The sequence below is a fragment of the Seriola lalandi genome, unplaced genomic scaffold (assembly GCF_002814215.2).
Source record: "Seriola lalandi dorsalis isolate HSWRI2012SDOR001 ecotype SW California unplaced genomic scaffold, Sedor1 jcf7180002054945, whole genome shotgun sequence".
Taxonomy (NCBI): Eukaryota; Metazoa; Chordata; class Actinopteri; order Carangiformes; family Carangidae; genus Seriola; species Seriola lalandi.
In genome coordinates, this window is record NW_019525496.1 from 1885315 (window position 1) to 1909835 (window position 24521).

At 41.6% G+C, this 24521-nt stretch overlaps 2 protein-coding genes across 2 annotated transcripts in view; one reads left to right on the forward strand and one right to left on the reverse strand.

Moving 5' to 3' along the window:
- Positions 1-1185: 1185 nt before the first annotated feature.
- npc1l1 (NPC1-like 1) lies at positions 1186-12316 on the forward strand. The gene is made up of 21 exons (XM_023393994.2): positions 1186-1409; positions 2978-3139; positions 3301-4212; positions 4537-4830; positions 4922-5145; positions 5261-5361; positions 5461-5633; positions 5968-6096; positions 6759-6941; positions 7042-7156; positions 7339-7604; positions 7773-7862; positions 7955-8145; positions 9470-9597; positions 9715-9844; positions 9929-9984; positions 10080-10230; positions 10362-10593; positions 11026-11139; positions 11296-11458; positions 11554-12316. The coding sequence occupies exons 1-21, from the start codon at positions 1368-1370 to the stop codon at positions 11772-11774; spliced, it is 4077 nt and encodes a 1358-aa protein (XP_023249762.1). The 5' UTR covers positions 1186-1367; the 3' UTR covers positions 11775-12316.
- A 1370-nt stretch (positions 12317-13686) lies between these two features.
- Positions 13687-24521, reverse strand: part of LOC111644972 (rapamycin-insensitive companion of mTOR-like) — a 20838-nt gene continuing 10003 nt past the window's right edge. Inside the window, exons 13-32 of the mRNA XM_087170328.1 lie at positions 24396-24497; positions 24263-24309; positions 24020-24155; positions 23713-23912; positions 23449-23575; positions 23087-23251; positions 22666-22742; positions 22482-22560; positions 22224-22333; positions 22027-22114; positions 21808-21900; positions 21577-21683; positions 20694-20923; positions 19447-20554; positions 17676-17935; positions 17366-17572; positions 17123-17275; positions 15785-15908; positions 15539-15677; positions 13687-15452 (exon numbers count right to left, since the gene is read on the reverse strand). Of these exons, the coding sequence (XP_087026454.1) occupies positions 15372-15452; positions 15539-15677; positions 15785-15908; positions 17123-17275; positions 17366-17572; positions 17676-17935; positions 19447-20554; positions 20694-20923; positions 21577-21683; positions 21808-21900; positions 22027-22114; positions 22224-22333; positions 22482-22560; positions 22666-22742; positions 23087-23251; positions 23449-23575; positions 23713-23912; positions 24020-24155; positions 24263-24309; positions 24396-24497 (3633 nt within the window). The 3' untranslated portion in view covers positions 13687-15371. The remainder of the gene's footprint in view (positions 15453-15538; positions 15678-15784; positions 15909-17122; positions 17276-17365; positions 17573-17675; positions 17936-19446; positions 20555-20693; positions 20924-21576; positions 21684-21807; positions 21901-22026; positions 22115-22223; positions 22334-22481; positions 22561-22665; positions 22743-23086; positions 23252-23448; positions 23576-23712; positions 23913-24019; positions 24156-24262; positions 24310-24395; positions 24498-24521) is intronic.

The following is a 24521-nucleotide window of genomic DNA, read 5'->3' on the forward strand; positions in this document are numbered from 1 at the left end:
GATATCCTGTCCTAGGATATCTTAATGTAGATCCAAACCTAGAATATGATCCTGGCATATTCTTTCAGACATAGAGAAACTTACTGAATTTTAGCTAATATAAAAATTTTGTTATGAACGGCCCTTTTATAGCCTAGAGTATGTTCAGATAGGCACTCATAAAGAACAGGTGCCAGAACACGCTGTAACTCTCAAGGTTATGTAAAGATGATAAAACAAGAGGGAATATAATAGTTAAGACATGAAGACAAACAAAATATTATTTATTTATAGAAGAGCAGGGTAAAATACCTTGAATACACCTTTCAGATGAATGAAGCTTGCTCATATTATCATTTCAGTTGTGCACAGTCACTGTTAGGGTACTTTCTCCTAGTGCAAATTGATAAACGATAGATAAATAGATACTCGTGCTGATAAACCACATGATTTTACCTCTGGATTTGAATATTGTGAACCGCAGAGTATAGCAGTTTTTGGTGTTACAAAATTCTGTATGTTGCCGTAACTTATCAGTATATGAAAGAACAAAGAACATCACATTATCTGCCCCATTTCTTCTTGTCTTTCTTACCATCTCTGTTTATCACAAATTCAAATGCCCATGCACCTTCGCCCTGATGGCTCCGATGCTCTGATGATCCTGTTGAGCCTTTGCTGTCAGGCTTTATCTCGGCTCTGACCTTGAAATGCGATTAGATGGTAGGAAGTGATCCAGGAGGTGATTAGTCATGTTGTCTTGGCATGACAGTCTGCTACCATCTACATTATCAGAATGAAATTAGTCAGGGACATTAGCAGATAGTCTCTCTAGTAGTATACTCTACTTTACACATTTGTGGCATAAACTGCCCTAACAACAATAAAAAAAACATCATATTTGCTGCTGGCTTTGATCAGATTTATGTGATCCAGGGCAACCAATCCCAATATGTTCATCTGTCTTTAACAGAAACGCCAACGAGACACACATAAATGAAGAACTGGGTGTGGTGGTTGTTATGGATCTTCTTGTAGTTTCTGCCTTCTGCTTTGGATATCCCCGGCAACCCTATCAGTCTCTCCTTTGTTAATTATCAGACAGAGAAATTGATCATCCGTAGCTGTGATAGGCCAGCCACCACATCAGACCAGATAAGAAAAGTGAGACATCACTGGAGTGGTGACGTTGGGCAAGTCATGATTTTTTCTCATTCCCCAACCCTACCACTGTACCACTGGACAGGCAGACACACGATAGAAGAGAGAGGACTTCAATACCACAGAGCACCTCTGTCGCCGTCTTACTTTGTCTAATGTATCTTCCAACAGGACAACACTGATTGATATACACTTCATTTTGCTGTACCTTAGGACCCTCAGGAATCATGGTGTATGTCACAGCTCTAATCGCTTTTCTGACTTGTATGGTAAGTTGGTCTGGTCATTTTTCTTTGTTAGGGAACTCTTACCTGATAGTTCTGTAACAGTGTACTGTAATATGTATATACTGCACCCTTTCACCTAACCTCACATTGCTTCGTTCTCATACTCCAGTAAAATACTTAAAAACCTTAAAACTAGAAAAAACTTTATAAGTCTTTACAAGGATATGATCTGTGACCAGGATTGAAAAGTAGAGGAATACGTACAATTGCTTTTGTTATTTCAATACTAAATAAATGTAATCACTCACAGATAATATCATGGTTAAACTGTAATTATTCATCCAAATGTTGGTAATTACAAAAGGACTAGAATTTGTTTTGACAGTCAAGAAGCATAAATGTCAAAGCAAAAACAATATTCCAGTGCTTTGCCACACCTTAGTATCCAAAGTCAACGTTATAGGGAAGTGTTCATACAGGAAGTAAAGACCCCAAAATGTGTCAGATAAAGCATGTTCTGTGGGTTTAAGTTCAAAGTTACAGAAGATATTAAATGCCTAAATAAAAAGCCAATATTCCAATTGCACGTATATTACAATATATATTACAATGTGTGTTGTATTTCACTTTATTTGCTTGCTTTGTGTTTATTTAGGCATTTTACATCTCCCATTCAAAATGTTCTAATGAAATAATACAAATTATATTTGAGTTAAATAATGAAATGTAACCTGGTATTGATCTTTTAAAAATGACAATGCAATGAAAATGGTTTTGGTTGATGTCTAAAGCGTGAACATGACATATAATGTAAATCATACTCAGATTAATGAATGCACACTGTCATAAATTATAAATTGTACATTTTACTTAAAATAAATAATAAAAAGAAATAATTTAATTTAGTACATGTTCCAAGAGTCTACATTGTGGTTGGCTGACCATTTTTCTTCTTAAAGTTTAAGTAATTTTATTTATAGATTACATTTGAACAATTGCCAACCATAGTGATTTGGATGGATGTTACATGGATGTTAAAAAATAAAGCTAAAATAAAAAGTTGGGGTTTAAGTCTAGTTTTAAAATATCAATGGAAGGGGAAGGCCTGGAGGTGAGAGCAAACAGTTGTCCATTTATTTTACTAGTTTAAATGTGTAATTAATTCATTATTAATTATTTTTTGGATATTGTAATCAACCTTGAACATATTTGAAATTGAACATTTTATTGTCCCTGCAAGGTGACATTAAGTAGCTGACATAGCAGGACACCGTGCAGCTATAAAGTTGTTATGACTATGATTAATACGTTTATGGGTTATTACATTAAGGTCTTAAGAGACGTACTGATGGTGAACTAAACAAACTTAATCAAATGTTGTTGCAGCTTTTTTTTTTTTTTTTTAAATATCATCCTAAACCTTTTATTTATGGTAATTACAGTACTATACATATGTAGATAGATACAAAGTAAGGCCAAAACACTATACATAATATACATCAAAATGACATGTAAAGAGCTTGTTAGCAGAAACAGCATTTAAATGTTTCGTCCTTTTTTCTAGTTGTCACCAGTGTGCTTAACATTTAACATATCTGTCTTCAACACAGGTGCTGTCGGAGGCCCAACACCAGCCTGGCTACTGCTCTTTCTATGATGAGTGTGGTCGTAACCCGTCGGTAGGAGAGTCCCTCATTCCTCCTATTGTCCCTTGTCTCAACTACAGCCGTGCCCGAGCAGTCACAGGACAACACTACAGGAAACTTAAACAGGTCTGTTTACACTGCTTAATGTTTAACTGAAGTGGTAACAAGAATTAATAAAAGCATTGTAGAGTAGGACTATTCTTAGTCTCCGTCATCTATTCTTGGAAAATTATTTTATGTATTCAGTTCATTGTTTTTGAGTAAAATAGCGCCTGTTCTCGCTGCAGGTGTGTCCCATTCTGGACCGTGGTGAGGGCAACACGTTCGCCTGCTGTTCCCTCAAACAGCTGTCATCCCTGGAAATGAGTCTGACCCTGTCCAAGGCTGTGCTGGTCCGCTGCCCCTCCTGCGCTGAGAACTTTGCCCACCTGCACTGCATCAACACCTGCAGCCCCAACCAGAGCCAGACGGTAAAAGTCACGGAGGTCATGAACATCACCTCCAATAACAGGACAAGGGAGGCCGTGGTTGGTTACCAGGCATTCCTCAGCACCACCTTTACAGATGCCTCCTTCCAGTCTTGTAAAAATGTGAGGATCCCCGCTACAGGAGGCTTTGCCATCGCCACTATGTGTGGTCGGTATGGCGCCAAGCTGTGCAACCCCCAGCGTTGGTATGACTTCCAGGGAGACTCCAGTAATGGCCTGGCTCCTCTGGACATCGACTTCAGGCTGGTAAAAGAGGGAGACACTGAGGGAGTACCAGAGGGTGTGATTCCCTACAATGGACGTGCTCTGAAGTGTAACGAGACCACACCATCAGGAGGTCAAGTCTGCTCCTGCCAGGACTGCCAAGAGTCGTGTCCGAGTGTGCCACCTCTACCGCTGCCCCCCAGCCCCTTCAGCCTGTTCGGGACAGACGGCTTCCTTGTGGTTTCTATCATCTTACTCTGTCTCCTGATATTTGCCTTCCTGTTTTACATCTCTGTCTGTTGCGTGTTGAAGTCTAAGAAAAGAGAGGATGAAGAGAAAGGAAAGAGGAAGAAGAAAGGCAAAGACCAGAACAGTAATGATGTGACTCAGCAGGTTGTTGATCCATCAGAGGTGACGTGGGCTGACAAGAACAGCCTGGCAGCTCAAGCTTTCCTGAGCTCAGAGTTTCAGCGTTGGGGAACCCTCATGGCCACTTATCCTCTAACGGTAAGTATTTTCAACCAGCAAAAGTAGAGTACATGACAGCAGGTACTTCCTATTGTTTTACTTGACGAGTTAAAAGCCACTGTGTGTAGAATTTCTGACTTTGTTGTATGAAACAGACGCACTGATAAGAACAGACTGAAAGCCGAGTTCACAAACTTCACTGGCATTGTCTCATTTTTCTACAAAAAATAACTATCTGAATAATTTAAAACATAAACATCTTCAAATTGTACACACACTGACTTTAAAAGGTTGTCAGCCAGATGAAGAAGATACAGTACGTCTCAATGGTTAACATTTTATCTTATTTCATCTTCATTCAAGGTGCTTCTGCTGTCGGCTGGAGTCGTGGTTGCTTTCTCTGCTGGCCTCAAATCCATTGAGCTCACCACCGACCCGGTGGAGCTGTGGTCTGCTACCAACAGCCGGGCGCGCCTGGAGAAAGACTTCCATGACACACACTTCGACCCCTTCTTCAGGACGAACCAGCTGATCTTGACAGCTCCACAAAGAAAAGGCCACATTTATGATTCTTTGTTGTTCGGACCACAGAACTTCAGTGGGCTTTTATCGAAGGATCTCGTCATTGAGCTGCTGGAGCTCCAGACACGAATACGGGTAAAGAGCCCAGAATCAGAGCTGACAGTTGACAATGTTTGCAAATTCTCATGATATTGTTTTGTCACACTGATGCCTCTTGTTTTGTTAGGACATCGAGTTCTGGTCAGAGGATCTGAACCGCACTGCAAGTCTGAAGGATGTTTGCTTCGCACCGCTGAATCCATCCAACCCCTCCCTGACCGACTGTGCAGTCAACAGTTTGCCACAGTACTTCCAGAACAGCGTGGACAACATTAACGCTAAGGTGAACATGACAGAGCTGGGAGTGACCAAAGAGGTGGACTGGAGAGACCACTTGATCTACTGCCTCAAGTAAGGATTCATAAAACATCATTTCAAATCAAACAAAAAAAAAAAAAACCCACAGTGATCTGCAGTTTCTCAGTGACTTAAACATAACTTTGTTCTTCTTCCCTCTCTTCTCAAGCTCTCCCCTGTCCTTCAAAGACATCACTGATTTAGATATGAGCTGCATGGCCGACTATGGAGCTCCAGTCTTCCCCTTTCTGGCTGTGGGAGGCTATGAGGGTGAGTCACTTTCAGCATCATCTTTTACATCTTTCACAATACCTGTACAATCAACACAAAAAGGCACTAACTCGCTTGAACGTGTCTTGCTGTTCCCAGATGATGACTACACCAACGCCGAGGCTTTCATCTTGACCTTCTCCCTTAACAACTTTGCTCGCGGCAACCCCAAGTTTAAAGTGGCCATGCAGTGGGAGAAAGAGTTTCTTAAAATTGTCCAAGAGTACAAGAACAGCCCTGACGCCAATTTCACCTTTGCATACATGGCAGAGGTACAGTAAACTACCAGAACTGACAGAACACATCATTCATGTTTCACATTGTAGAAAATGTTCATTTTCCCTGGTAGCCTAGGATGTAAGACCCTGACTATGTAATCTTGTCTCTGGGTTGAGCCTTTCCAGGGACCTTTGTTGCTATTAGGAGCAAAAATGCTCAAAAAAAAATAAAATAAATAATAATCAGTGACATGCTGATAAAGACCTGCAGTCACAGCTTCTCCAAGGGGCGGGTTAAATTCTCACCTCCTTTTCTTTCTTGTCACTATATCTTAACTCTTAAGCCCCTAATCCTTGACTTCTCTCTCCCCCCTGGGTTTGTCCACAGAGGTCACTGGAGGATGAGATTAATCGGACCACAGCAGAGGATATCCCCATCTTTATGATCAGCTATGCTGTAATCTTTGTTTACATTGCTGTCGCACTAGGGGAGTACTCTTCATGGAAACGCATACTGGTAAGACTTCACACACAGTAATGTCTACCTGAATAATGACACAGTATCTCACATCGCTAAAGTTTTTTAGCCACACAAAAGGGATTGTCAGTCCACCACTTTGGTCCGAATATCTCAACAACTATTCCCAGATGATGAATCACAATGACTTTCGTTATCCTCTGACTTTTCCTCTGGCACCACCCGCAGGTTGACATTTGTGGTTTTAAGTTAAATGTATTGACAGCTACACTCGAAATTCCTCAGCTGCGCTTTGTGTTAAGGTTAAATTTGCTAATTACTCAGTGTTACCATGTTAACATGCTGATGCAGTCTCACAGAGGTAATTAGCATGACTTTAGACTATTAGTCTTGTTAAGCTGCTGTTACATAACTTTGTTTTACTTTAAAACAGAGGTGTACGACATGTGCCCGGGGTATGATAACCCTCCACCAAGAAAGTAAAATTGATGAAACAGCACTTATCACATATATGATAAGGAGAAACTGCAGTAGTATGGCTATCTCAGCTGTATAGTGCTTATCTTGACAGTGAAGTACATAAGGTTTATTGGCCATGAAGTTGTACATTTAGAAGGGACAATACAGCAAAGAGATATGAGGGACAGAAAAGGTTCACTAAGTTGAATTTACATCTGGAGTCTTATCTCTGTGCCCTCAAGGTGGACTCCAAGTTCCTGGTGGGTCTGGGTGGGATCCTGGTGGTCGCCTGTTCCGTCCTGGCTTCCATGGGCTTCTACTCCTGGATCGGCATCCCCTCTTCACTGGTCATCCTGCAGGTCGTGCCCTTCCTGGTGCTCGCTGTAGGAGCTGACAACATCTTCATCTTTGTTCTGGAGTACCAGGTTTGTATATTTGTGTGCACCGTGAATGTATAATATTAATCATTCTCAAAGATATGGACATCATTTTTAGTGATGTTGCCTAACTCTTCCTTCCTTCCAGAGAGATGTACGGAGGCCTGGAGAGAAGAGAGAGGAGCAGATTGGTCGTGTCCTCGGAAACGTAGCTCCCAGCATGCTCCTGTGCAGTCTCTCTGAGTCTGTCTGCTTCTTTCTAGGTAGGGACATTAATTATATTTTTTAGTCTTTAATAAAAACTACATGAACAAAGTGCAGCAGGTGGCACTGACATATTAAAAGGCTTCACTTCAGTCCAATTCTGTGTAAATACAGTGTGTAGGAAGGGACCACTGAGCTTCCATACAATGTGTTAACTTCTAACCCTGTTCTGCTACCCAAGGGGCCCTGTCCACCATGCCAGCAGTCAAGTCCTTTGCTCTGTACGCTGCTCTGGCTGTGCTCATGGACTTCATCCTCCAGATGACGGCCTTTGTGGCACTGTTGTCCTTGGATGCCCGGCGCCAAGACAACAACCGCTGTGAACTGCTCTGTTGCGTTAAAGTGTCAACCCAGCGTCCCAACAAGCCAAACGAGGGTTTTCTGCTGCCTTTCATGAGAAAATACTACGCCCCTGTCCTACTGCACCGCTACACCAGGATCATAGTGGTAAAGCTAGTAGCATTTCAGCTATAACTTAAGACAGATTGACAGTTATTCTCAACCTGTGACCTCTGAGGTGCCTAGAATAAAATAAAACCCGAAGTTAGAGAGTCATACTTTCTTGTGTTTTAACTGGATATTTGTTGAATAAGTTCTGTCATGTGTTCTCTCCAGATGTTGGTTTTCATCTTCATGCTCTGTGGATCCCTGTTCCTCATGTTTAATGTCAAAGTTGGTCTGGATCAGGAGCTGGCTATGCCTCAGGTCAGTAAGCAGTGCCTCATAAGTATAAACGAATGCCTGCACGCTTTCTTTTTCAAAGTAACCTTACAAACATTATTCTGCTCTTGGTGCAGGGCTCTTATATGTTGGACTATTTCCATTACCTGTACAAATACTTCGAAGTCGGAGTCCCTGTTTACTTTGTAACAAAAAGGGGCTTTAACTTCACCACTGTGGAGGGCATGAATGGAGTCTGCTCCAGCGTGGGCTGTGATCAGTTCTCACTAACTCAGAAGATCCAGTACGCCACCAATTACCCTGAAAGGTGAGTCAGCGAGTTAACTTTTTATGATCTGGACAGGAGAAAATGTAGAAAGTGTTGCTGCTCAACTCTGCATCAACCAGCTCCTCAGTCAGAGGAGTGAAGAGAGATTTTCTGTCTTTGTTTTTTACATCATCATCATTTTTCAATGACAGATCCTTGAACCTGCTGATATCACAGTAGCAACCTCTTGCATACTAGCCAATCAGATTAGTTAATGATAAACTAAGTTACATGAATGCCACAGAGCAGATAAAAGGTGCCTCTAACTGATCGTACCATGAAGAGAGAGCAAACATACAAAGTATTCACTATAATTACTGTAATTAATGGGAGCAAGTAAAAACTCCTGGTGCATTTTTCCAGTTAACTATCCCGCAGTATAGTATAAATCTTTTCCACCAAAAGATAACATAGATATATGAAATATAATTATAAAAATTAAACTCTACTTATACATACAGTAGGAACAATGATATTACCCAGTGTTCACTGTGACATATCTGAAAACGTTGTCATCATGATATAAAGTATCTCTATCAAATAACTTGAAGGGGAACATGACCGTTGGATGGATTATAAACAACAACACAATTTTGTTTCCTTGAGATAAGCGCACTTATCATTAGTATTATCAGTAGCTTGCTGGCAAACAACTCCTTTCATAAAAGGGAAATTCGGCAGAATTTCCGCATCATATATGAAAGTGTTTAGTGAAAAAGATTTTGCTAAAATCAGTTTTTGTACAGATTTAACAAATGAGATGTATCATGTTAATCAGTGAGCTTTAAAAGGTGCTGGTGGGTGGATTCTGTGACCTTTGGACAGAGACAGGCTAGCTGTTTCCAATCTTTATGATAAGTTAAACTAACCAGCTGCTGGCTGTAGCTTCATATTTACAGCACAGGCAAGAGAGTGGCATCATACATTTGAATTGTCAGCAAATCCCATGAAAACACAATCAAACACTTGTCTGTGTGGCCCAAGCCTGGTTTAGCTTGCGTGTTGATCCACGGCTGAAATTAGTCCCCAGCAAATCCACTATTTACTTATGTTTGAGTAGTGTTTGCTAAAAAACTACAGTTCCTGGATGTTTTAGGAAATTGAGACTTTTAAGGAAATTAAGACTATATAGTGGTGACCTGATTTTAAAGATTTACATGAAGGATTTTATGTAAATATTAATGGACAGATTAATGCATTGTTGTTTTTGGTCTATTCATGAGATTTGGTTATAAGAAAAATATAGAATACCAGTAGTCCCGTCCTTTAACATGGACACTTGTATCCTGGCCTTTCTTTAACCCACTGACGATGTGATCTGTAGATCCTACTTGGCTATTCCTGCAAACTCTTGGGTGGATGATTTCATCGACTGGCTGAACCCTGGATCCAAATGTTGTCGTCTGTACACCATCGGCCCAAATAGTGGAAAGTTCTGTCCTGCAAGTCAATGTGAGAATCACTGATGCGATAACACCACATTAACACAGCTTTCTCTACTGTGAATTTTCTTATCTGATGAAAGACATTACCCTTGCTGTATTAACACACTCTGCTCCATCTCAACAGCTGGTCTTTACTGTCTACGTAAGTGTATGGCTACTCCTCCAAATGGCGTCCTCAGGCCCAGCGTGGAAAAATTCAACCGCTTCCTCCCTGACTTCCTGGGTAACAGGCCTGACCTGCAGTGCCCCAAAGGGTGTGTATCGTAGCCGCACACATACACAGAAAGACATGACAACATGAAAACAACATTCTCACTGCTTCTCTTCTCTTCTAACAGTGGTTTAGGGGCCTATGACAAGGCCGTGGTGAAAGACGAGAATGGAGAAATTATAGGTAAGTCATCTCAAAGCAGTCAAATATGTTACTGGATATTCATTTAAACAGAAATGATGATAGTGAATGAACTTTTTCCCCCCCTGTGTTCCCAGCCTCTCGGTTCATGGCTTACCACACACCTTTAACCAACTCTCAGGAGTACACTGCTGCGCTGCGGATGGCCAGAGAGCTAGCTCACAACATCACCTTGAGCATGAGGAAAATACCAGGCACCTCACCTGACTTTGAAGTATTTCCTTACACGTATGTACTTTTTATTCCCAAACTCCTTCATGTCACCCTCCCTCTACAGCGCTGGGGACGGGTAGTTTCTTATGATTATATGGAATCGGCCATTAAATCTAAGCAGCACTTTGCTTTTCTCCTTCTTCCAGGGTGACTAATGTATTTTACGAGCAGTACCTGACTATTGTGCCGGAGGGACTCTTCAACATCTCCCTGTGTCTGCTGCCCACCTTTGTGGTGTGCTGCCTGCTGCTGGGTTTGGACCTCCGCTCTGGCCTGCTCAACCTGATCACCATAATCATGATCGTCGTGGATACCGTTGGCGTCATGACACTGTGGGGCATCGATTACAACGCAGTGGCCCTCATCAATCTGGTCACGGTAAGGACACGTCTGTAATGGGGATTAAAGGGGAACTCCACCAATTTTAGAAATGAAGTTCATTTAGTCTTCATGAGGAGCCTTTGAAGACAGTTATATAAATGTCAGAATTTTATATTTTTACCATGTCCTGTAGACATGAATCTGAGATGTTATACTTTATTTTTACATATCATCACCATTATGTTTCATAGCCTCATTGTGATTTATTTACCTATATTACGTGCAGATTTATTTAACACTGTCTTATCTTTGATATGCACAAGTGAGATTATAGCCTATCCTCTCAGTGGTAATTACTGCTTATTAAAATATTATTATAGTATGACAAACACGAGCAGAAACATTGCTTTCAGTGCTTAAACAATAATTGGGAATTCATAGATGGTCATTTCCTACTTTATGAACTTACATTCTCTGTGTGGTTTGCAGGCGGTGGGCATCTCTGTGGAGTTTGTGTCACATATGACAAGATCCTTTGCTCTCAGCACCCAGAACACACATGTGGAAAGAGCTAAGGAGGCCACAGCAAATATGGGCAGCGCGGTAAGTAAAAACAGACACTGTGAAACACTCACAAATTTAAAGAGAAAAAAATCAGGGAATTAAACATTCATTTTTAATGGCACACAGTTAATTGTATAAATATCCACATACACTAACTGCTGTGTGAGTTAAACATTTTTATTTTTTACCCTGAAGGTATTTGCCGGTGTGGCTATGACCAACTTACCAGGCATCCTTGTGCTGGCGTTTGCCAAAGCGCAGCTCATCCAGATCTTCTTCTTCCGGTTAAACCTGATCATCACTCTTCTGGGGATGGCGCATGGACTCATATTCCTCCCTGTGCTGCTCAGTTACTTTGGTATGCACTTTATTTTCTGCATAATTTTCTATGCAACCGAGGGCACCAATGAAATTGCGAAACACGGACTAAATCTACATGTTTTGTTTTCTCAGGCCCTGGTGTGAATAAGGCGGTGCTGCTGCAGCTCCAGCAGGATAAAGCAAAGGCCAACCAGGAGCTGGAGATGAGGATACAAGCCTATGATAACCTGAACTATGAAGACAATGAGATGAAACAGGATTCAGATTTGAACTCCTCAAAGTACGTCACAGATGCCAGCACACCTTCAGAAATTATGGAAAACCAAAAGGAGGAGAGGATCGACCCTTTCTGAGCACCAGCAACAAACTGTTGATGAGCAAATACCCCTGTATCAAACTGCACAAGGATGGACACAGGAAAGAACAGATAGCAAACAAAGAGTCGGATATTTGGCTCTTCCATATGGAAATTATTAACTTAACTATGTACCTCAATCAGAAATGGATCGGTGGGACTGTTGACAACAACACAAAGTTGTGCAATATTTCTGAGCAATGCACGAGCGGACTATTGCAATGAGAGTCAAGCTTCCTGTCTGAGCAAATGAAAAACTACACACGTCTCTTCACAAGTGTTGCCGCTGAGCAAGATTTGTTTTGAGGAATTATCTGACAGGACAGGAAGTTGACAGATGTTCTTGAATTTTGTATTTTTTTTTATTGACTGTAATTATTTTGTGTGTGAATACTTCACATTAGTACTGTTTCGAGCGATTTAAAATGACTCACACTCCAGCATTTCATAGGATAGTTTTTTCAAATGCAGTATGATGCTATTGCTGTAAAATGTGCAATCAAGTTTTTATTACGTGAATAAATATCCTTATTGAAAACATTTGGCGTGTTAGTTTTCTGTGATAGGTCTTTATGAATTTGCAAATAGTGAATGCTGGCTGTGTAGAAATATTTACTTGGTCATCATGTTTTTAATTTACTGTTTCAGTGCGCAAATCACATGCACACACTTTATTTATTCAGGACTTACTCACAACATTGTAGAATGCTCTCTTTAAAATTTCTGTTTTATTACATTAGGAAAAGATTTTCTTACATACTGAAGAATTAACTCCAATTTCCTCTCTTCCATCAGGTCCCAAACGCTCCTGTCTAGCATTTCAAAGGCAAGACAAGAGAGATCATTGAACCTGAAATTCTCAATGAATCTTACAATGTTATTTTTCTCTGGGTCTAGAGCCCTGATTGCCTCCAGCATCAGGGATCGTCGCTGTGCTTGTGGATTTTGACTGCCACCATTTCGGCCGTGATCATGTTGAAACACTTTCAACATCTTTTATTAATGATATTAATATTGAATTTTATATAAATATATCCTATATTCATATATATATATATAATATTACATTATAAAATAATATTAAGTGATTGATTGATTGATTGATTGATTGATTGATTGATTGATTGATTGATTAATGAATTAATAATATCATTATCATCTTATTATCCTCTTTGCTGCATGTCATCCCTTCTGTCTCCACTGCTTTTCCTGTTACTCTCCTCTTAATGATTTCATTTTTTTTATCTCCATGAGATCACTTTGCTTTCAGGCAGATAAGGTCCTTATCTCACTTTGCACTGGGTCTGACTTTATGACAAAAAGGTTTGGTTTTAATCGTGAGAAATATTATCCTGTTATTTTTCCATAGGCTGCCACAAAGAGCAGAGCTGGTGTCTTCTGAGCCTGTTCTTGACTTGGAGCATCCTGCCCGACATGTTCCCACTGTTTGTTTGATCTGGATCGTGCAGACTCTGTACATACATGTACCTACTGTACCAAAGTGGGAGTCGTCACACTACAGGTGTGTTTGGGTGTCCTATGTATTGTTAAAATTGTCATAAAATTTGAAAATTAAGTCTTGACGTTTTATGAAAGCAGGAAACAATCTTAACAACAAATCTAACAACAATGTCATAGATACTAAGGGTAAGTCTGTAAGGTGACAGTTTATTGCCCATTTTGCATGTTTCTACGCTTAGAAAGGTTTTTAAATTATGAAATTCAGCATTCCTACAGCTAAAGTAATTCAACTATATGATAATCCCCATCCTAAAAACATCTTGAGCCAATCTAAATGTGATTTTTTTCAAAGCCACAGTTGAAACAGAATATTTCTGCAGTTTCAGACAGAAGGACATCATATCAAATCTTACAAATTAAAAACAAAGAAGAAAGATATTTCAAATATCTTGGGTATTTCAAATTTTGTTTTATTAACAATGCATCCCTTTGATAGGATTGTATGTTTCTTTAGGTCATCAATGCCCCCCAAAACATACTGTACACATTATACAAGGGAAACCACGATTCAGGCAAAAAAAAAAAAAAAAGAAAAAAGAAAAAAAACTTTTTAAATTATAATACAGTCTTGAGGAAAAAATATAAATAACTTTTTTTCTTCTCTGGTTGAGCTCACTCTATGGTACAGACATATAATAAATAGATCGGATCTGACATCACTCAGCTGATCTATGAATCATCTCTCTATGAGTCCATTTTTGTAGCAGCATTATAGCAAAAACAAGCCAATGGAAACAGAGATCCCTGTTTCCCTGGAAACCTTTTACAAATCCTTAAGTCATCGCACCCCCCCCCCCCATCTCAGCCAATGACAGACAGTGATATTGCATTGTGGAAACAGTTGAGGGGGTAATTATATTTCTACAATGTAATGGCAGCATGTAATGGCAACCTATTTTTTTCTTAAAGTTTTACAAGCAAGAAACGCGTTAAGGTGACGTTACAACTTTGCCATGCTTGTTGCACATGCAGTGGAGGTGAAGCACAGAGGTAAGAAGGCATAGAGTCGGGTAGCTGCTGGGCTTATGCAGGTTTTGGAAACGTCTGTGAGCAGAGTTTGGTACTTAATCTGTAATGATTCATTCTACAGATAACTTGTACAACCGAGCATTTCTCCAAAGATCAACCCGCCTCCTGAGAAGCTTACTAATAATGCAATGGCTGAAGAAAAACATTAAAGGTCCTAAGGAAGTAAAGGATGGCATAAACTAGCATTAAATCGCATGCTATTCTCCTCGTGTACTGTGTAAGGGTGGTATAGATAGTGCTTTAGAAAATACAATACTAGTGATGTTTGATTGTCTGAGATACAAGAAATAGAAAAGTAATTGGCTGTCTGTGCTGACAAGAGGCTACAGGTTGTAGGAAGTGGTGAGGCAAGAGAAGCAAAAGCACATATCTGGCTAGAACAGATCACAGGTCAGGGTGGAATATAAACCAGGAAGGCTCCAGATACGTTTTTTTAAAAACAGTAGGACTCCTCTGTAGTGTTTTATTTCGTAAGGAGAAGAGAACGCAGGGTCCGAGGAATCACTGGGTAGACACAACAACATGCCTTATTCATTTCATTACAGGAAAACACCACCTCTGGAAAGAGATAAAATGTTGATAGATTTTTTTCTTTTTTTTCTTTTTTTCTTTTAAAACACAGCGTGAGTCTTTGTCTTAATGATCCAGCTCGTCCTTAAGCATTATGTTGATGTATTATTGAGTGTTGCTCAAGATTGCCAACCCCATCTGAAAACAGTATTTGGTTAAACTGCTCCCCCTTTTTCCTGTTTAAAAAAAAAAAGAAAAAAAAAAAGTCTGAGACAGCATTAGGCGTGTCGGGTTAAATTTTGTGTACAGATACTGACGTCCTTTGTTTCCAGCTCGTAGTTGCTAGAAGAAAGGTGAGCGATGACCACCTCCTCCTCATCCTTGGCTACGGTATTCTGTTTTGAGCAACAGAAGCATGCCAAACGTTTCCCCATCCTAACAGCCATAACTTAATTTCTCTCAGTTTTGTGTCGTCCCATGTTTGTAGGGTGGCAGGACCGGTACTGTGCAGGGAACACAGAAGCAGGGAGGATGATCAGGATTCTGTAGGAGGATCAATATCCTCTTCGACAGGTTTTGGTAGTTTTGTCAGGATTGCCTCTGCTTCCTCATACATCTGAAAAAAAAGGGAAAATGATTGAGTGCATGGGATATATGTAGAGTTTCAGCAAATGTAGGGGAGGAGCTGGTATGATGTCTTACTGGCATGAATTGCACATCCTGGAAGAGTTCCTGTATGAAACGTCTTGAGGTCAAGCGAAACATACAGTGAGCTAAGAGGTGAGAAACCTCGGAGTACAGGCAGATGTCGTCAAACGCATATGAAAACTTCTCCTTTATCCTAAAGAGAGGGGGGAAATTTTAGAGGCCATAAAAAACAACTTCTACTGTTCTGCAACTGAACATGCATCTCAGAAAATGTAAGTCTAATAAGGAAAAGAGCTTTACGTCAGTAGTCCTGTTTCGTGGCCTTTGGTTCCTACAGAGGAGCTGAGGTTGATGATGAGGCGGAGCACCTCCTTCCTCAGCAAGACTCGAGAGGCGGGGCCGTCTTCTGATATCGCTTTTCCACCTGAAGGACACAAATGAATATTCAATATTGACCACAATAAATACTATGAATATTATTATTCTTAGTTTATCTTTGTTTTCTTTCTCATCATAATGGTTTGTTCTTGTCAGGTGTGCGTTACCTCTGCCAAGGAGGTTACGTTTTCACCCATGTCTGTCGTTTTTTTTTTTTGTTTATTTGTGAGCACGATTACACAAAAACTTGAACCACACTTGGTTTAGGGAAGGAAGAACCTATTCAATTATAATGCAGATCCGTAAGAGCTAGATAGACATGTGTAGTATTGTTTGGCCTTGATGGAGGTATGGGCTCCACTGAATACCATTCTACTTAACTCTGTAAATAAAAATACTTAATTTTTCAAAAAATCGAACGTAACCCAAAACAAACTAGTCCGAGGCTGTTCATCTGATGCTCATGAAATTTGGTCTTCATCATCTACTGACAACGCTGATGAAAAGTAATTAAAAGAATTAAATTTTGTTAATCTGTTTTTAACGATTAATGATAAACTTTTAAACCTGTGTAGTTATATATATATATATATATATACACACACACACACACACACACACACACACACACATATATATTAATGAAATTAACATGTAAGATGTAACATGATGTAAGACGTGTGTCCGAATCAAGGGGCCGCATCCTTCAGAGGCTTCAGTCCTGCTTGAGCCAAAAAATTCAACAGAAATTCATAAATATAGTATTTAAATGCTCGCAGGCTGCTTGGACCCTGGTAATTGCCGCTGGTAGCTGTATTTTAACTGAGATTTGTTTACTGCACAAGCACAAACTGGAGCCATGCTACTTCTTTCATATTTCAATCATATATATTAAGCCACAAAGTTTGTTAAATTCAAATTTTGTGGCATATTTGGTGTTATCCGTCTTGTGTTGTTGTCTCACGTGTTTCTCTGGTTAAATAAAAGTTAAATAAATTAATCAAATACTAAAAAGGGGACTGCGAGGAATCAATTACACTGATGATGGATTATTCCAATTAATATTTCATTCACACATTTCAGCCTTGTGGTGGTGACCATAAAACTGAATTCAATATGGTGCAGATATTAAACAAACTCATTTTGTTGTGGAACTAAAGTTCTAAATATTGAAAAATTTTAATGAAAAGTCAAGGGAACAGAACAGTAATTTAAGGATTTTTTTAAACATGATATCCTGTGTGTTGTAGTTAGTCTTACCGATGACGATGTCACCAGGTGTGGGCGTGCTACAGATTGAGCCTTGTGACACAGCAGCGTCGCTGCAGCCTGACACCCCAGAGAACTTGGACTGAGGCATCACCTCCAGACGATGGCCACTCTGGCCTCCCCATGACGGGAAGTCGACATAGTCTGTTAAAAAAAAAAAGAGCACTTGTTATATTCTGCTCGAAGTTCAGAGTATGTCCATGTGAATGACTGAATGTGTGTGTGTCGACTCACCCGTCCGAGGGTGTGTGCTGTTGATCTGTGGCTGTGTGGGGTATCCGAGGACCATCGATCCAACACAGTAGAGGCAGTTTTCTTCGGTGTGATCCTGCAGTCCCGTCTCCTCTGAACCCACCGTGTGGTTCTGGCTGTCACCTCGGCAAACAATCAGCTCAGAGATACTGAACTGCTGTTTTAGTACTGGGAGAGCAGGGCGATCACCTAAAGAGAGAACAACCATGGTAAAAAACAAACACACTTAGATCAACAAATCTGTTTCAAAATCTCACAAATGTCATTTAATATGACATGAAGTTGCATTTACCATCTCCATCGCCGAAGAGGAAACGTTTTCGCTCTTCAGACGGCGGGCTGATCCTCTGCTGAAAGTAGGCCGAGTCTCTGATGTGGAACATATCGTTGATGTCCATGGGCAGTGCTAGGCCAATGTAGTCATCGTTGCACCCAAAGGTGGCACTAGAGACCATGGAGCGCACTGAAGAGCAGCGGTGAAGGGTGCTTTGGTTGATGGGACTGAGTAGCTCCTCTTTATCCAGAGAGGCGAAGCTCAGAGCTTTCAGAAACCTAGGGAGGGCAAGAGGAGAGGTGCGTGAGAGGATCCGGGGGGAGAGGCTGGGAAAGAAAAAGGAACATGGGGAGTAAGTGAAAAAAATGTTGGATAAAAGCACAGAGACAGAGACTTAGTGAGCAGAGAGTGAGAGGGATGTTGGGATCACAACAGGCTCTAGAGCCCGACATACTGTAGCATCAGGGCAGCAGCTACAGGTGAACTCACAGCAGAGGACATGTGTCGATCCAAAGTGTGACAGGTAATGCCAAAATAAAACACCAAATGACCAGCTGTCTATAGCGTCACACTGCAAAACATCAGGCTAAAGGTCAAAGTTCATATGAAGGGTAAAAAAATGATTGTGTTCTTCATTGGGATAAAAAGTTTTAGAGTCTGTCAGTATGGCCTAAATTTTAAATAACTACACATTTTAATACTAGACAAAACTAATATGTATATCACAGTATGTTTGTTTTTTCAAGTCAATCAACATAAAATTAATCGCCAGCTATTTGGAAAATTTACTAATGGCTTTATTTCTTGCAAAAACTCTCAACATTCGCTGGTTCAAATTTCTAAGCTGTGAGGATCCGCTGTTTTATATCAGCTTGGCCTCTACAAATTTGTGACAAACTTTACCGTTTCCTGACACTTTGTAGACACTTTGTAATTAATCCAAACTATTTACACTGTTGGTTCAGACAACACAAACTATTTGAATGTGTTACCTGTGATACATATTTATCACTTTTAATTTTTCCCTCATAATTTCTATGGAATGGGATTTAAATGCCAAGCAAGGCAGAAGCAAACCTGAAATTTTAAGTTATTATCAATCAACTATTATGAGTAAAATATTTCACAGTGAATGTGAAGAGACAATTTAATACGTAGTTTAATATACAGTGAGAGTTAAGAGCTCTCTAAAGCACACTCCACATTCCTCACCATCACTGACATGTTTCCTCATCTTTTGGTCCCAGGTTAATTTCTCTACCCACCTTTTTATTAATTAACAATTAAACAGTATAAACACTATATCTATGGCATCTACCTCTACCTCTAAGAAGGGTCAGAACAACCAGTGACCGACCACACTTACTCTACACTACAGTGATACAGGAGTCAGAGCAGTGGCTAAACAACTGTAGGCGTAGAGTTGCTACTGAAGTAAAAGCAGCAAGGACACATTTGTTTGGATTGGTGCTAGAAGCTACATCTCTACTAAGGACGACACTGGGTCAGTCCACCCACCACGGTACGAATGTTCTGGACAGTCTGCGGTATGGGCTTAAGACGTTGGGTTCTGGACACGTGCCCCTCCTATCTGATATCCTGACAGACATAGTAGAAAGTGCACAAAAAAACATGATCACACCTGTCATTGCCGAGGTAGACACAAACCAAAATCTACCCCAGATACACAGCTGCTGAGGCCACAGATGGAGGATGAGTGAACACACATCTTTCTGATCATGCAACAACAAACATTTAAAAAAAAAAAAAGCTGCGATGGCTGATTTACCTGCGAGGTGTTAATCTGGAGTCCAGGCTGCCGGTCTTCATAGTGATAGTGTCGGTGAACAGCACGTCTTTGGCGGGCGAAGCCAGCGCTTCACTGTGAGACAAAGACGGGTGTATCCTCTGCTGCTGCAGCCTCTTCAACGTAGCATAGCCCAGTGCGTCTCTTGGGCTGGTGTACATGAAGCTACAGTCAGCCAGGCTCTTGATGGTGGTTACTGAAGGAGACTTAAGAGACTGAGCTCGGCGAGGGAGAGTGTGTGAGGAGCCGGGAGGTACCAGAGAGACAGTGGAGGACTTTGACATTGACATGTGGTTGGTCTGAGCCTGGGGGGTGAGGGAGGAGAGCGTTTTGACAGTCTTGGCGGACACCACTGTGTTGAGGCTCACACAGTCAGAGGAGTCCGGTTCAGGTTCGGGATGCTCTGGGTTTCCAACAGTCTCCCTGGAGGGGCTGGAGCTCATGGAGCTGATGCCGCTGGTTGTGGTGTCTGTGTTAAAGCTCTGACTGCGGCTTTTAAATTGCGTACCTCCGCCGCCTCCTCCGCCGCTTCCCACGTTGCCTCCACTGGAAGAGGAGCCACCATCTCCTCCTGCCAGACGCTCTCGGCTGCTTTGCTCCCTCTCTCGGCTGGGGTGCTCAACGGCCCCGTGCCCTCCTAGACCACTTAGTCCCAGGCCTGAGCCTCCTCCCCTAGCCAGCCTTCCATCCACAAGGTGCTCCTCAGAGCCCCCCCTGTTCCCGACAAAGGAAGTCTCCAGGCTCACTGTGGGACTCTTCTGCATTCCTCTGCCATTAAACACAGGGGCGAAGACGTCCCCCTGGTTTGGGCTGTAGACTGACGGTTCTGTCACCGTCCTGTTCCGCCTCATACTCCCCGTCTTGAGTTCAGTCGGGGTGCGAGAGCCCGACGGGGTCTTGGGGTCACTGGTGGAGCGCAGCTTCTTGCTAGGAAGGGACAGGGAATTGAGGAGGCGGGTGCGAACAAAGCGTGTGGAGGCCAGGATGGTGAAGGGGCTGCGGTCCTTGACTGGTTTGGGGTGTAGATATAAAGAGGACTCGTCCGACTGGTCCAGAGCATCACACTTGTCATCGTCCAGGATGTACATGTCTGAAAGCACAAAGAGTGAATTAAGAACACAGAGGTCCATACGGCAAAGACGGCTAATGTCATAATTATCATAATTGCCATCAAAAACACCCGATTACTATAATGGTGGAACCACGTAAACAAAACTTGTCCTACGTACTTGGCTGAGACTCGCTCTCGCTGTTGTGGCGCGAGCTGGTGGATTCAGAGTTCAGACTGAGCGTGCTCGGCACTGAGGACAGTTCAGAGGTCAGCTGTGTGTCGACTTCATCTGGAGTGACAGGCCACAATGTCCTGCGACTGTGTCTGACCGCATCCCAACCGTACTGCTTCAGCACCTCACAGCCCTGCCTGGTCTTAGAGATCACACCCAGCACATAAACACATGTCCTGTGGATGGGAGAGGATGGTTAGTAAACATACCACTGAGTTCTGCTTTTCATTTATTTGTTTTGTTGGAGAGATCTTTGAGGTCAACATAGTTAAATGGACTGCATGTGTAAAGCAGTTAATTAAATCTAGTTCAATAATAGGTAAATATCCTGTTTTAACATTTTGAGGGCAGCTAAAGTCAAAATCTTCACTTCACAATACTTTGGGGACCTTAACCAAATTCTTGGCACTGAGTGAGCAGAGTATTTCCCACAGCACTGTTGGGATAGCAAAGCTGGTGTTAAATTTGCTCTGAATACTCCTTTATATATAATGGAAATGATTTTTAAAATATAGGGAATTATATTTTAAAATGCAGAAATCCAGGTGAAAAATTAAATATTGCTTGCTAATCTACAGCATAATACGCATCTTTTATTGCATTTTTCTCTTCTCTATTTATTACTGCAATTATATTTTGAGCTGCCCTCATTACCAACCTGTTTTCTGTGAACACTGTGTTCTTGAAGAAGAAAACAAAACAACTTCTAAGTGCATGGGGACAAAACAATCTGGGTAAACATCAGTTTAAACTTATGTGCTTAAAAAAAAAAATCAAATGTGGGTATTTTTTGGCGACAACTGGTAAAAACTGTAAATGATAATCTTACCCTCGTACTGACAGCACCTCACAGTGCTGAGCCAATGTGAGGATGTCAGGGATGACATTCTCCTCCTGCAGGAGATTCAGACCCCAGTTTGAAGAACCAATGTTGCCCTGCGTGGAAAAAAAACAACACACGTTACCGGGGCCATCTCTTTGTAACTATTCTTATATTATTATTAATAATAATATAGTATGAGGAAAACTGAAGTGACATAAAAAGATAGGTGTTGCTGACCAGTGCCCAGAGAGCAGCCTTCAGCTGTTTAATGCCTTCCCAGGTGTCCAGCATCGGGGAGCGAACTGTGTAGCTGAGGTCAGGAACCACACTCTGGTAAAGACAGAAAAAGACAGAGAGCTAAATATGGACAACCGGCTGCTCCCCAGAGAAACAGGAGAAGGAAATTAAAAAGGAAGAAAAAACGCAGTGCTGCGCGGTTAAAGAGAAAGTCTTTACCTGAGCCTCCAAAAGATGACAGCCTGTCTTATCATGGACCAGCTGACCATACAAGTGCACTGGGAGATATACATTTGGTCTTTGTAACCTGGAGACACAACAAGAGAAATTAGAAAAACACATCTTGTAGCACATCCTGTTGCATGTGAGCTACTGCTGACCAAGAATTCATACAGTCTTTAAGTCCAGCTTCTCACCTTTGGTTGCTGCGTCTGACGTAGTTGTCTCCATCAACAGGTTTGCGGTAGGTTGTTAGTGCTTCGTTGAGCTGCTCCTCTATCAGGTCCACATACTTAAGGTTGTATTCCTGCAAACCATAATACATTTAGGTCACAGAGTAAAACTAAAACTTATGTTAGGTGGTGGACTTATTATAATCTTTCAGATAAATGAATAAAACAAATCATTACTGAGTGGATTGCAAATCAGTAACAATACTAATATCCTGGTAATACCTTCTGCCATTTATCCAGCTGTTTGCTGACGTAACCCCTCTCATTGAGGTAGGAGAAACCTTTAGGAATGGACAGGAACCTAAACAGCAGAAATAAGATGTATAGTGAATTTAAGAGGTGATGTAAATGTGTAAAATACTTTCAGCCATGTGAGGTGAGCAGTGCTGATGCGATGAACACTCACCTGAGGAGCAGCAGGAGGCCTTTGTCCCCCAGGTGGGATAGAGCTGGTTTGAGCTGGATTAGAGCATGAAGGTTGGCCTGTGAAGCAGCACGACATAACAAGTCAGACAGCAGGAAGGATGGACACACAACGCCACATGAAAAAGACAAGAAAACACGCCAACAGCTCATGTCGAAGTGAATCAATATCCATTAAATTTATCTAAGTAAAATCTGATATTTTTTCTATAGTGTTCTTTGAGTGACGGTTGCGTTTCCATGTGCTGACTCGACTGTCAATTAAAACTGACCATTCATGTACGTTCCAATACAACGCCCTGCTTTACACTCAGTTAGTCTCTCACACTTTCACATATGAGCTGCACAGAAGAGCCACAGCCTTCTCCTGTGTTGACTGTGCTTTTTTAAGTGATGCATGTCACCTTATCCTCGCAGGCTTCGTCCAGTATGTCCAGGGCCTCCATGGACACCGCCTTGCTGTGGTCGTGAAGCTGCGTAACCAGCAGCTCCATGCCCCAGCTACTGAAGAACTCCACGCCCGCACGCAGCAGCACACGGAGGTGTTTGGTGGCATATAGCCGACATGTCTGCTCAGTCAGACAAGAGGCATTGTGGGAGGAAGAGGGGGCATAGTTATTGCAGTTCTTATAGAGAGAAACTGGTTTTCAGTGTATTATGCACTTGCAGCATTTAGCTCAGACTAACTACAGTTTTTGGACCACAGATGATTAAAAGGAAAGTGCATGTTCCAGAGGTGTTTCTAATGTGTTTGTGGCTGTCTTACATCAGTAGCAGCAGTGAGGATCTTGGAGAGGATCACTCTGGCTAGACCATCTCTGCTGTAATCCAGTGTGGATACAGCAAGTTTCAGCACAGCGTCCTGGTTCTTCACAGAGCACAGATTCAGCAGGCTGCAAATACAAAAGAACAAGCACAGACGTCACACTGAGATGTCAGAGGGACCTTAATCGTCAAAAGAACAAACACGTCTGAGATTCGTACACCCGGGAAAGCTCAGAAAAGCTGTCAGGTTTTTCTGTTCACTCACCACTGAAACAGGCCACATTTCTCCAGCAGTTTGACTCCCTGTGGGTGAGCAGAGAGTGTCCCCAGGAAGAGGAAGTAGTGTTGGCTGAGTGTGGTGAGCAGGCCGTTACTCTGCAGACAGCGCTCGGGCTTCAGTCCTGAGGACGAGGAGAGCCATGACACCATGTCCTTCACCAGGTCCTCCAGGTAACCCTGGCCATCCTGAGGGAGAGAAAGAAAGAGAGAGTTGAGAGGAGAGGCAAGTTAGAGAATGACTAAAGTAAAAGCAGGAATGTGCATGTTTGTGTGTTCATGCACACCTCTCTAACCTCATCTGAGTCCATGAGGAACTCAACAAACTGACAACCAACCACAGTCAGTTGTCTGGCTTTTACGTGATCCAGCGCCAGCCCTGCGTACAGTTTACTACTGGGCTTATAAAAGTACAGCAGCCTCCGCACAAACCTGCATCACACAGACAACAAAGAAGTGTTTAAAACAAGATGTCAGAAGAGCACGGCAAACTACTTAAAATGTTGCAGTGGGTTTTTGATGATATGAAGGGGTCTTACTTGTGCATCTGTTCGTCTTTGTTGTTCCTGAGGTTTACATTTGGCCACTGGGAGAGAAAAACAACATTTAAACATTAGACAGGGAAAAGAAGTTCACAATGGAGTCTGTGGTGCTACATGAGAACAGCCTGACCTTAAGGATGGTGGCAATAAGCAACCAGTTCCACTCCAGGTTCTGCTTGTGGTTGAGAATGTGACTGTCTCTCAGGTTCATCATCAGAGCTTCTTCTGTGTCCTGAGGCAGAAAACATTGATTTTA